Genomic DNA, 14,182 nt, shown 5'->3' with positions numbered 1-14,182 from the left:
TGCAAACAAGACTCATGTAAATTATGTATATGATGCCCAAATCTAACCTCAGTTTGCTCCATCATGTTAGAACCATACAGTCCTAACGCTGGAGCTACTCGGGCGAGATAACGTGTGATGGAGTTTACGTCACTGAACTGCACCTGACTGAAGTAGAGACACAGAGTGAGAGAAATTGTGAAGGAGATAGAATGATGGGTATTGAGAATTAAAGTACCAGTAAAAAACAGCAGAAAAGTTTGCTTATTGCTCCTCATTCTTTGAAACAGTGCTCATGATCAAGGAGAGTAGTGAGTAATGCCATGCAGCTACATCAGGCTGGGCAGTATTACACTGTGCAATGTTAGAAATGTGTCAAACAGTAGAGATTTTGTTATACCCATTGAATAGCCATCTCATTGTGATTCTAAACATCAATCTCTTCTGAAAACTCTATATATTTGACTCCAAATAAAGCAAGTACTTGTCATACTGGAGAAACACTTACTCAGAGACATGGAGCATGGTGTCTTTGCCCTCCTCCACAGAAATACTGATGCTGTCCTTCACATGTTCAGCTGCCAACAGAGCCCCTACAGGATGAGAGATAAATTTCAAGGGAAATCAAATACCTGTACGTAAAGCCATGCCAAACAAAACTAGGCAAATAGTGGGAGACAAACTCCAAGCTGAAAATGGCATGTACGTGCATTTGAATTTTATATTTCCAAGTACAGACAAATTTGCCAACAAAAACAAACAAACTAATGTGCAAACATTTCAAGATATACATCTTTATTGTTAATTTAGCATGTTTGCACAATGTATACTGATGCTTTGGCGGAAAACTCAATTCAGATTCCTTTAACCCTTAAAATGCATATTTCTGGTATTCAGTGACCCAGGACCTCATTCCAACCCCTGTGCCTCATCCATTTTTTATTTACTATGTTTAGTATGTGTACTGTGCATTATCACATTGAGAATCAATAAGTTTATCTGCTGAGAAATGTTGCTTTCAGAGGCTTTATATGGAGTTAGGATGAAAATAATGTGCATTTAGAATTATTCTGAGACCAGTGCAGACAGACAGCACACTGGAGGTTAAGTCATTCACTAAATAGGGAGAAAGGGATCATCCTAGCTTTCCTAAGCAGCCAAGTGCATTCACTCCTAACATCCGCCCCAAAAGTTCAGTTTCAGGACCACTCAACATGGTTGGCAGACATGGAACAGTGGTAATCAGTACACAGATTCAAAATTTATAATGCAAAAATTTTTTTTTACATGGTTGGCAGTGATTTGATTTTGCTGGCCATTACATTGAATCAGAAATATTTATGCTAATTTCTGATTGGTAAAATGCTTCAGCACTGGCTATTACTTGTTTTTTTTGACAGTGCAAAGAGAGAACATTAAAGTCTAAAAAATGAATAACCAACACTCCTGGAAATGTAATAAACAATATGATAATAAAATATGATTTTCTATAGCTTGGTATTATTTAAAATTTCACAATTTAGTCCCGCTGTCCCCATAAGAGGACATACATTTTTAACAAAAATATTTGTTCTAAAAAATTTTTTTTTTGTAAGTGCTACTAATTACAAATCAAAAAGGGACATGAAAAATGCACACAGCAGTGGTGCTTGGGAGGAGGTTATACATACTTGATTTACATGACATTGCTATTTGATGAAGAAGCAACGTGGAAGTAAACTATAGCAAGTGTAACTCATGAACAGTATGATATGACTATTGTCATTTGGGTGCACTACTGAAATTAAGTTGTGCATCTATTTAGATTCAATATATGTCTGAAGAAAAATACATGTGTAGCTTCTGTGCAGCTTATGTGTTATGTGTAGGTCAAAATGTGTTTGACAGCCAGTTTTGTCTTAAGAAATTTCAGTGTGAAAATAATGAATCCTTGGTGGACGATGCATGTTAACAAACCCTAAAATCCTAAAAAGAATGTCAAAATTACAATTTAAACAACTTTACAGCTCAAATAATATACAAGATTTAAAAGAAGTATTAATTCACTTCCACTGTAAGTGTCTCAATGTAACCTAATTTTTTGCTTTTTTTAAAGGAGGAACGAGTCAAAATTATTTTTTGTGGTTATCAACATTATGACACAAATGCTGTCGATTGAGCTTAACTTGTATTGAACCTGGAACATTCCTTTAATTCTTCTGTTAAAACTCATGTATTACTTGAGCTGCAAAGTTGTTAAAATTTTAAATTTTACAGTCATTTTAGGGTTTGTTGACAGTACATCGTCACAGCAACAAAGTTGTAAAATTGGCTATAACATTTCACAGAAAAGGTTAGTAACTGATTTTATCACACTAAAATCACGTTAACATATATATTGTTCATGTCTTTGTGCAATACTTCAAAAAAGTGTGTATTTTAATGTTCACAAATTGGCCATATTCACTTTCATTGTAAGTGCCTCACTGTAATATATATTTGAACTTTTGCTTTTAAAGAAAAGTAGGGATGAGTCAAAATACATTTTTGTGGTAATCAATATTGTGCCATAAATGCTCTCCATTGAGCTTAACTTGTATTGAGCACGGAGTATTCCTTTCAAGAATCATGGAAGCAGGTTGTGCAAGCATGAAAATATGAAAAGCCTCACCTAAGATTAACTGAAAACAGTTGCACTTTCAGGTTATATTGGCCGCAAAACAAATGCAAAGTGAGCAAACTGGTCCACCAAGATGTGCACTTATTTATTATGCAAAGTGATTATATCAGGTTTACCCAGTTGGGTACCTCCAATTAAACGTTTGAATGAATGATTGATTTACCATTCAAATTCAATTTAATTTCCAGTAAACATTCTAATCTGTAGTTTAAAGAGAGGACAAGGTGAAGAAATGCTTAAATGTTTAGTTCACCCAAAAGTAAAAATTCTCTCATCATTAACTAACCCTCATGCCATCCCATATGTGTATGACTTTCTTCTGCCAAACACAAATGAAGATATTTAGAAGAATATTTCAGCTCTGTAGGTTCACACAATGCAAGTGAATGGGTGCCATTGAACCTCCAAAATCCACATAAAGTGAGCATAAAAGTAATCCTTATGACTCCAGTGGGTAAATCCATGTGTTCAGACAGGATATAATAGGTGTGGTTGAGAAACAAATCAAAATTTAAGTCATTTTGTTTTGTGTCATAAATTCTCCTCCCTGCCCATTAGGGGGTGATATGCAAGAAGGACATGAATCACCCAAAACAGCAGAAAGTGAAACTGAAATGGAGATTGACAGAGCAGGGAGGAGAATTTATAGTAAAAAAGGACTTAAACATTGATCTATTTCTCATCCACACCATATCGCTTCAGAAGACATGGATTTAACCACTGGAGTCTTATGGATTACTTTTATTTTGCCCTTATGTGGATTTTTGAGCTTCAAAAATCCCATTCACTTGCATTGTATGCACCTACAGAGCTGAGATATTTTTCTAAATATCTTTATTTGTGTTCTGCAGAAGAAAGTCATGCACATCTGGGATGAGGGTGAGTAAATCATGAGAATTTTCCTTTTTGGGTGAACTATCCCTTTAAATACAGTAAGACAATTCAAAAAAGTTTCTACATTCCCTAACAAAGTATACAAGCAAATTATTTATAACATTTCCTTCTTTATGTTTGTCCTAATCCACTTAGGATCATCAGTTATGACTAACAGGTTTGTCAACATATTTCTGAGACACTCTTTTACTGTATTTAAACTGCAAAAAGCTTGTGGCATCCCTTTTGGTCTTGCAGTGTGCCCAGTGAGCAAGTCCTTAGTTATTTTATTTTTTTATTTTACCACATCACACATGGCCATCAAAATGATCTCACCCTACACAAACATATTTAACAAAAAGAATAAAACAACCCTGCACATAATGTCTTAAGTTGACAGGTGTGAAATAAACAGATTTGGACAGACAGCTCTTTCAGATGGCTTGCATCAGCCAACCCTGTGTGTGTGTGTGACAGCAAAATACACATCTTCCCTTAATAATAAAACCAAGCACAGATAAATGCTACTATTTTTTGGTATTTCCTAAAAGCAGAATCAAGCACTTTACTGTCAATGCCCTTGCGTTGATTCTATTGATCTTTAAGGCGACGGAGAACAAGGAAACCCCACAATAAAACAGTAAGAAATGCAGACACATTATTATTATTATTATTATTATTATTATTATTATTATTATTTACTATGGCACGAAGTTATTCTGTGTGTCAGTGCATTGAACCGGTGCGCGAGCTCAGTTGCGAACTTCATGTCCTAATTACTAAGTAAAAATAAATAAATGTAACGCATTACATAAGCCCTTACCAAGAGGTGGGTTACCGCTGTTGATAGTCAGGTTAAGCGCCATGTCGTTCCTCCTTGTCTGTTCTTCGTAATAATCCAAACACTTCCAGCACCAAACTACTTCACGAGCCACTAAGCTGCTCAGCGCCGCCTGCTGAGTGCGCAGCTATAAAACGATCCGGCAACAACTAGACCTAGAACAAAGTTCCGGCGCACAGCAGAGAAAAAAAAAAAAAAATTATGAAGTGGCCCGGTCTCTTGTTTACTGTGTTTGAGTGCTTTGCTCTCCATTTTTCTTTTGAAAAGAGCAATTATATTGTACAGCAGTAAAATCTGGATATCCATTTTGCCAGTTGAACGTTCTTTACAACATATCCTGCCGTAAAGAGATTGTTCACCCCAAAATGAAAATTATATTATCCCAGATTTGTATGACTTTCGTTGTTCTGCAGAACACAAATAAAGATTTTTAGAAGAAAATCTCATTTCTGTAAGTTCATACAATGCAAGTGAATAGAGGCCATGAATCTGTAGGTCCAAACATTACATAAAGGCAGCATAAAAGTAGTGCATACAACTCCAGTGGTTAAATCCATATCTTCAGAAGCAATATGATTGATATTTTTTGCATTTTAAAATCCATAAGTATTGTATGATTTTTTTTAAATAGTAATTTTTACTATAAATCTCCACCTTTGACCAGCCAAAACCAGTAGGTGGCGATATGCATGACGAATACGAACGTGCAAAAAATACAAAAGAAGACAATTGTGGAAGTGAAAGTGAAAGGGGGCATTTATAGTAAAACAGAACTGTAGATCTGTTAGAACCTATTAGAGTTGAAGTCAGAAGTTTACATACACCTTAGCCAAGTAAAATTAAACTCAGTTTTTCACAACTCCTGACATTTAATCATTTACATTTACATTTATTCATTTGGCAGACGCTTTTATCCAAAGAGACTTACAAAAGAGGACAACATAAGCAAATCATCTTAAGGAGACATTTGTACGAAAATGCCATACTACAAAGTTTCACTAGCATCAAAATAGCATTCAAAACAGATTTAAGTTTTTTTTCTTTTTTTTTTCTCTTTTTTTAGTGACTGGTTAAGTGCTCTTGGAAAAGATGTGTTTTTAGCCATTTTTTGAAGACAGAGAGTGAGTCAGCTTCACGGATGGAGTTGGGAATGTCATTCCACCAATGTGGTATGATGAAACTGAGAGTCCAGGAAAGTTTTTTGGTGCCTCTTTGTGTTGGTACAATAAGGCAGGATTCTGTCGGGAGTGTAGATCTGCATAAATTATTTTAGGTATGTTGGAGCAGATCCAGTGACTGTTTTGTAAGCCACCATCAGAGCCTCTAATTTGATACGTGCATCAACTGGCAGCCAGTGGAGAGAGACAAAGAGTGGTGTAACATGCGCTCTCTTTGGTTGATTAAAGACCAGACATGCTGCTGCATTCTGGATCATTTGCAGAGGTCTAGTTGCACATGCAGGAATGCCTGCAAAGAGAGAGTTACAGTAGTCCAGTTTAGTTATGACAAGTGACTGAACAAGCAGTTGTGTGGCATGTTCAGATAGGAAGGGTCTTATATTCCTGATATTATAGAGTGTAAATCTACATGATCTTGCAGTCTTTGAGATATGGTCTGTGAAATGTAGCTTGTTATCGATGGTTTCCCCTAGATTTCTGACCGTTTTGGAAGGCATTACTGTAGTTGAACCCAGCTGCACGGTGATGTTGTGTTTAACAGCAGGGTTGGCTGGAAAGACAAGGAGTTTGGTCTTGGCTGGGTTGAGATGAGTTGCAGGTGGTGTTCCTTCATCCAGGCAGAGATGTCTGCCAGACAGGCAGCGATTCGAGCAGTCACTGTGGTGTCGTTGGGCTGAAAAGATAAATAGAGTTGCGTGTCGTCAGCGTAGCAGTGGTACGAGAAACCATGTGACTGAATGATGGGTCCCAGTGATGTTGTGTATATGGAGAATAGAAGTGGCCCAAGCACTGATCCCTGAGGTACCCCCATAAGTAACCGATGTGGTTTGGATACCTCACCTCTCCAGGCTAACTTGAAGGACCTATCTGAGAGATAGGAGGTCAACCAGTCAAGCACAGTTCCTCTGATGCCCAGAGTAGAGAGGGTGCAGAGAAGGATCTGATGGTTGACTGTGTCAAAGGCTGCAGAAAGGTCCAGCAGAATCAGAACGGATGATCTGGATTCAGCTTTCGCCTGTCTCAGTGACTCCGTGACAGAAAGCAGGGCAGTCTCGGTGGAGTGTCCACTTTTGAAGCCTGACTGATTGTCATCCAGCAGCTTGTTCTGTGAAAGATAGGCAGAGATCTGATTGAAAACTGCCCTTTCAAATCACAGAAAACATTCCTTGTCTAAGGTCAGTTAGGATCACTACTTCATTTAAAGAATGTGAAATGTCAGGATAATATTAGAGATAATTATTTATTTAATCTTTTATTTCTGACATCATATTCCCAGTGGGTCAGAAATGTACATTACATAGTAAGATTACATAGTATTTGGTAGCATTGCCTTTAAATTGTTTAACTTGTGTCAAACATTTTGGGTAGCCTTCCACAAGCTTCTCACAATAAGTTGCTGGAATTTTGTCCCATTCCTCCAGACAGAACTGGTGTAACTGAGTCAGGTTTGTAGGCCTCCTTGCTCACACATACTTTTTCAGTTCTGCCCACAAATTTCAGATTGAGGTCAGGGCTTTGTGATGGCCACTCCAATACCTTGCCTTTGTTGTCCTTAAGCAATTTTGCCACAACTTTGGAGGTATGCTTGGGGTTATTGTCCATTTGGAAGACCCATTTGAGACTGAGCTTTAAATTCATGGCTGATGTCTTGAGATGTTGCTTCAATATATCCACATAATTTTCCTCCCACATGATGCCATCTATTTTGTGAAGTGCACCAGTCCCCCCTGCAGCAAAGCACCCACACAACATGATGCTGCCACCCTCATGCTTCACGGTTGGGATGGTGTTCTTCGGCTTGCAAGCCTCACCCTTTTTCCTCCAAACATAATGATGGTCATTATGGCCAAAAGGTTTAATTTTTGTTTCCTCAGACCAAAAGACATTTCTGCAAAAAGTAAGATCTTTGTCCTAATGTGCACTTGCAAACTTTAATCTGGCTTTTTTATGGTGTTTTTGGATCAGTGAGGTGGTCTTGATGAACAGCCTTTCAGGTTATATCGATATAGGACTTGTTTTACTGTGGATATAGATACTTGTCTACCTGTTTCCTCCAGCATCTTTACAAGGTCCTTTACTGTTGTTCTGGGATTGATTTGCACTTTTCACACCAAACTACGTTCATCTATAAGAGACAGAATGTGTCTCCTTCCAGAGCGGTATGATGGTTGCGTGATCCTATGGTGTTTATACTTGCATACTATTGTTTGTACAGATGAACGTGGTACCTTCAGGAAAATTTCTCACAAGGACGAACCAGAAATGTGGAGGTCCACAATTTTTTTTTCTGAGGTCTTGGCTGATTTCTTTTGATTTTCCCATGATGTCAAGCAAAGAGGCTCTGACTTTGAAGGTAGGCATTAAAATACATCCACAGGTACACCGCCAATACAGTGCACCTCCTATCAGAAGCTAATTGTCTAATTTTATAAAGGTTTGACATAATTTTCTGAAAATATCCAAGCTGTTTAAAGGCACAGTTATCTAAGTTTATGTAAACTTCTGACCCACGGTAATTGTGATACAGTCAATTCAAAGTGAAACAAGCTGTCTGTAAACAGTTGTTTGAAAAATTACTTGTGTCAAACTATAGTTTTGGCAAGAGTGGTAAAAGTGGTAAAAAGAGTGGTAGAGTGGTAAAAAAAAATAGTTTTAATGACTTCAACCTAAGTGTATGTAAACTTCTGACTTCAACTGTATATCACTTCTGAAGATATGAATTTAACCACTTGAATCATATGTATAATAATTTGATAATAATTTTCATTTCTGAGTGAACTATTCTTAATCCTTTAAACTTTCCTCATCCCTGACACTGTACTGTAACCATTATATGGTATATCTATCTAGAATATATTACAGCCGATTAGATTGGTAAACAGCAAAAAGAAGATTGTTTATAAAATCGTTTTAGAGTTTCTTTACAATTTCTCATCAGACTTCAACTTAGATTTGCTCATCCATATTCTAAAGTAAATTATTTATCCACAAACACAAATATTAAATAAAAAAAAAAACCTATATGGGAGTTAATTCCCAGTGAACATTGAACATCACACTAACATTAGTGTATGGATCCAGTTTATTTATTTTTTTGGGAACCAATCCCCAACGTTCTTGGAACATTCCTTTTACAGTAGAGCTGTGTTCCAAATGAGGTGCTATACATTATGCACTTAAAACATACACTTTGCACTCAGCCATGCAGTGTATGAATTTTCAAAGAGTACTAACGTCTCAAATGGAACACTTAATATTTTTATTTTTACTACATGGATGCCATTTTTCAGCTGATGGAAGTGACGTTTCAAACGTACAACAAGCTACAGGCAACCTCTATCCAACAATTCTAAAATAATGTACATATTCACACAGTGTGTAGTGATGCATTCATCCCACATTTGCAAATTTTGCTAATTGCCACATTCACCATTAATACAATGGGCCCATTTTACAGACTGTGATGATGCATTTCCACCATATTTAGCAGCATTAATCTAGCTAACTTTTATAGTTTTGTAATTTTGTAATGATTTAGTTTGAATTTATGGCATTATACTTTGTATTATATTACCCTGGAATTAGTTAAAAAAAAAAAAAAGAAAGAAAGAAATTGCTACAGGTGCAATGAGGATAGTAAGCAATAGTACATTTGCAATCTTCTCTCTTCTGATGTTCGTAATGTATCTGTCTCAGTTTTTTCTTTATTTGGAAGGAAATGTAATAGTGGTGTTTTTTTGTTTTGTTTGTTTTTTACTGTTGGAGCAAAAAGTTAAGAAAAAATTACGTTAGGCGCAGTCTACCATTCAATCCCATTTACTGCTAACAAAGTTTTCCCTACAATCATTTACTTCTGTGTTCCAAAACCTTGAAGTGTAAAAAGGGTTCATTGATTTGACAGGCAAGCATTGTGGCCAGGCAACTCGACCCCTTCCGCTATGAAGGGTAAGTCACGACCACTGAGTGCATTAAGTATCCAACATTCCACATTTCAGTTCAGTTCAGTTGAAGAAGTACATAATCCGGGTACTTGTGGTACACTTATTTTTGTTGCATTTTCAGTGAAAATATTCTGTATTTCTCTAACTACTTCCACTACAAAATGATGAAGAATAGTGCAGAAGTGTACAGTTTGGGACACTCTTTATAATAATAAAATAACTTTCTCAGAATGTTCTTGGAACCAGAAAAAAAGTTTGTTGGAAAACTGAATTAGCTACTGTATTGCCACTTGCATGTTTAGAGTAAATTGTGAAATGAATAATTTGTGATTATTTAAAGACATGATCCATTTTCAGAGACAACTTTTTTGTTTGCAAAAAGGAAAACAAAAGATATTCTGAACACAGGTGAATCCGATATGCCTTAATTCAAGCACTCCTGAATTTTGTTATGTAGGCCTATTTACACTGCATTCATCTCACTACCAAAAACCCTTTTGTTAGTTCTCTGTTAGAGAGAAACTGCACATCCTCAAAGGCATGTACAGTAGCCTCAAAAAGCAGCCTGATCTTAAGACAATTAAGCATCAAGCCATTTGAACTCAGGTGAAAGTATCAATTCACTGAAACCAGAAGATATTTTTATTTAAATTACACTATGGCATGGGAAGCAAGGTCATGTTTCTCTCTGTGGGAGTTGGAGAGCGTTAAGGCTCGTCACCTGGTTTGTGATTATTCACACCTGTCTCTCATTATAGTGATGGAGGAGGGAGACCTGATAAGGTATGCCAGAGCATCAGAGTGTGAGAGAGCGACACAAGAGTAATGTGCAATGAGACTGAAAAGTCGACAGTGTAAAGAATCAAAAGAGTGTGCAACGAGAAAATAAACACTGACCTTGAACCTGTTTTGTTGTCTCCTGACTCCTCCATTGCCCACGAACTCAGATCTATCACAAACACCATGTTTTGAAAGAAATAATGTTGTGACTATAAAACCAAGTTGAATTTGAGTAATCCAGTTGTAAACTTATTACTGACAGTGACAGATCTCTGGAGTACAGTATGAGATGCACTATAGTCTTTCTTGATTGTCCATTGAAATCATGCAGATGGTTCAGAGTTTCACTTTCAAAATCAGCAAAGTTTTAGACTTTATGCAGCTTCAAATTTCTGATTTCACTTTTCAAATGCAAAATACTAAGCAAAAGTCTGCAGTGATATGTTTGAGCTTTTGTTGTTTGGCATTTTTCAAGAATATTAAAGAGCACATAAGCAAACTGTTCTAGTTTTTTTTATGCTCTATTGATTTTGCCAAAATAATTTAAAGATGTAATACTCCAAGCCATCTTATTTTTTGGTGGCAGACAGAATACAACACATTACAAGCCTGGTCTTCATAAATACCCAGCTAATATAAAAGCAGGGACTTGATTTGTTTTCTTCAGTGGTCATTAATCTACCTGACAGTGCAATAACAGCTCTAAAGACTGCTCCAATGGAGCGTCCTTTGTGACAGGTTTGTGTGAGGATTTATGTGGTAAGATGTCATTATTTTCTCATGTTTTTGTTCAGGATTACAGATTAATGTGATAAACACATACTGTAATGCGCTCAGTGGGTACGTTAGCTTGTTCCATCATTGGAAGTGTCTCTCCTTTGCTGTACTTCATTAGAGGCCATACATGCTCGGCTTCCACCTTCAAAGCCATAAGAGGTTTGGAATTGCATTAGAATTAGCTTCTAATGAGACTCTGGCAGTGAGATGTGGCATCAAATTTATCTTTTCAAAAGGCAGATACATAAAACCCAATAATGCCTGATGCCAAGGCAGGTACATCTTAGACTGATGAAATATGGAAATGTGGCTTGTTTGTTCAGTGAGGTCTGCAGTTGCATCTGACATTTTCACACATAAAGCCAGTGTAAGCTTATTAATCTGCTGCAGGACTATTCCATATGTGAAATCACAGAAGCGGTAGAGAGGAAAAAATCCCGTCTGAATTATTCTATACTGCAGGGTAATGAATGTGAAATTAGTTTTATGGTGGAGCAGCTACAAGGAGAAATTCCGCAGGAAATGCGCGCATCCCTAAAACATTTTCAAACAAGTCATGATGACTTTTCTAAAGGAGTCAGTTCTTGCATCTCTCAAATAAGTAAATTTACATCCACTTTGAAAGAGTTTGAAACTGAAGGAACAAAGGAAAGTTAAAATGGAGAAATGTGTTAAGATGGACAAATGCATTTCTTTGAGCATTCTACTTCAACTTACTCAAGTGAATTGCAGTGATCTTCCACAACAGTTTCTCCAGTTGTCACCAAGATTGATCACATCACATTGACTTTTCCAACCTATGCAAAAACCAAGTGATGATCCTGACCCTCTGAATTATTTGTCAAAATGCCATGATTTTCTTGAACGGCATTCTCTTTTAGATTATGAACTTCTTGCAACACCGTGAACGGCTCTTCGTGGAACAGCTCTGGACTGGTGGGAAATAGCTAGATCCAGTGTGTCTTCCTGGATTGAGTTTAAAGCAGCATTCCAGTCTGCATTCCTTGCTGAGGACTGAGGAGGAATTAGCTGAAAGATGAGAAACCGAAGACAAGGAGAGCAAGAAACAATCACAGAATTTGCCTTCTCCTATAGAGCTTTGTGCAAAAAATGGAATCCTGTCTTGTCTGAATCTACCATGGTCAAGATGATTCTGAAAAACATTAAACCACAGTTGGCCAGTCAACTAAGGGGTCATGTGAATAATGTTGATGATTTGTTGCACCTTGGACATGAATTAGAATTTTTTTTTGAGCAACAGCAAAAATATGAGCATCAAAACAGTACAAAGATTGGACAATCAATGTGGCAAATTGAAAAGTTGGTTTTACCAATCAACCAGTTGACAAACCTGTTCACAGCTGAGGATGTAATGGACAGGACTCTCCTGGTTCCTGCCCTCATTACAAAACAGCAGCCTCCCCCCACTCACACAATTCATCCTCTCTGCAACGGGATAAACATCCCTCTCATTCTTCAAAAAATATGGGGCCTCCTCACAATCCTTCAGTGTCAACAGTAACTTCCAAAAGGACCAAACAAAACAGTAACAAGCTGGGCAGCTGCCCCTAACTCTCTTTATCCCTCTTGAGGGCTTGATTAGCCTGATAAGGGGGCAGAGTGTGCAGCATCACGACCCGGCCCTGCTCTCCTCACTGCCATACTCCTCCCTCCTTTCCTTCAGGCCGGGGAGCCCCGCTGGCAGGTCATCCCCACCTCTTCGGGGAGGGTGACATGGGGATAGAAAAACAACAACAACCAAAAAATTAGAGGAAAAGCCAACACAGACAGAGAGCAGGAGAGATAGAGAGATAGAAAAAAAAAACATTCTCACCGGTTTTCCAAAACGCCATAGCCTGGTCCTCGGCCACTCCTCCACCCTCTAGTGGATGACAGCCATGCCTCCCCGGGCAGATAGGAGGCAGTCCTCCGGCCCCTGGCGGACAGAATGCCCCGCCATGTTTCCGGTGGATGGAAGGGGTCTCTTTCCACCCCTGGCAGTGGCCCTGATGGCCAGCGGCCGTTCCTCCGCTCTCAGGTGGCTGGGCTCCTCCGTCCTCCGAGATGGCCACGGCTGCTCCGTTGTGGTAGATGGTAGTGGCGCAGACTCTACTAAGGCTCATCCCTCTTCCATCCCGGGTTGCAGTGCCAGTGTAACAAGGTAAAAGGGAAAGGAGGAGGCAAGAACTGGCTTAACAACATAAATAATCATTTAATGATTAACTTAAACAAAAAGACAAACACAAACACATGCCGGGAAGATTCAACAACGTGTAGTAGAATAACCTAATGTGATGTTGGGTGTGGACCTCATGGGACCTCTGCCTAGTAGTCCTGAGAGGAACGAGTACCTCTTAGTCTTTGTGGATAATTCACTCGCAGGGTTGAATTTTTTCCCCTCAGAGTTGCCACTGCATAGACTATTGCTTAGATTCTCAGAAAATAAATCTTTACAAGGTGGGACATTCCAGACTACATCTTATCTGACAGAGGTGCAAAGTTTGTGTCATCCATCTTCAAGAAACTCTGTGAAAAATTGATGGTTGCACCAAAACTTACCACAGCTTATCATCCACAAATGAATTAGACAGAACGAGTGAAACATACACTGACATGCATGATTGCATCTTATTGAGTATCACCACAAAAACCAGGACAAATACAGAATTCCGATTTGCCATGAATTCTGAAATTCAACAGGTGTGTCGCCAGATGAATTACAGCTGGGACAGAAGTTAAAAAGTCCTATGTACAAAATTCTACAAAGACAAATCCCTACACCAGATTGTTCTAGTTATGATGTTGTCCACCAGTTGAAACAATGTAATGCAGGAGTAAAGGAGAGTGCTAAAAATAAAACAGCAAAATCTGCTTCAAGGTGACAGTATGTTTTTATACCAGCCTGTCACAAGCTAATAGCTGCAAGACAGACAGAAATTAATTTGTGGGAGGAGTTTTTCTTTCTTTCTTTCTTTCTTTTCTTTTGTGCTTCCCTCTCTGCTTCTGTCCTTTCTTCCTTCCTGTTCCATGCCTTTTTCTTGTTAAGCATATTGCAAACTTGACAATATCTTCATTAGACCTCATATCAAGCATGTAATTACCAGAGAAATGAAGAGCCTTTTGAACGATCAATCTTGGGGCCATAATTGTCTTG

At 38.0% G+C, this 14,182-nt stretch overlaps 1 protein-coding gene across 2 annotated transcripts in view; it reads right to left on the bottom strand.

The window, feature by feature from the left end:
* The window catches only part of LOC127662625 (bifunctional glutamate/proline--tRNA ligase-like), a 44,445-nt gene extending 39,981 nt beyond the window's left edge, over positions 1-4,464 (bottom strand). For both annotated transcript variants that reach the window (XM_052153901.1, XM_052153900.1), the window contains exons 1-3: positions 4,335-4,464; positions 488-572; positions 48-147 (exon numbers count right to left, since the gene is read on the bottom strand). In XM_052153901.1, coding sequence (XP_052009861.1) covers positions 48-147; positions 488-572; positions 4,335-4,377 — 228 coding nt within the window. In that variant the 5' untranslated portion in view covers positions 4,378-4,464. The remainder of the gene's footprint in view (positions 1-47; positions 148-487; positions 573-4,334) is intronic.
* Positions 4,465-14,182: the final 9,718 nt, after the last annotated feature.

Source organism: Xyrauchen texanus, chromosome 22, assembly GCF_025860055.1.
Source record: "Xyrauchen texanus isolate HMW12.3.18 chromosome 22, RBS_HiC_50CHRs, whole genome shotgun sequence".
NCBI classification, from domain to species: Eukaryota; Metazoa; Chordata; class Actinopteri; order Cypriniformes; family Catostomidae; genus Xyrauchen; species Xyrauchen texanus.
This window is presented reverse-complemented; position numbering and strand designations above follow the sequence as displayed.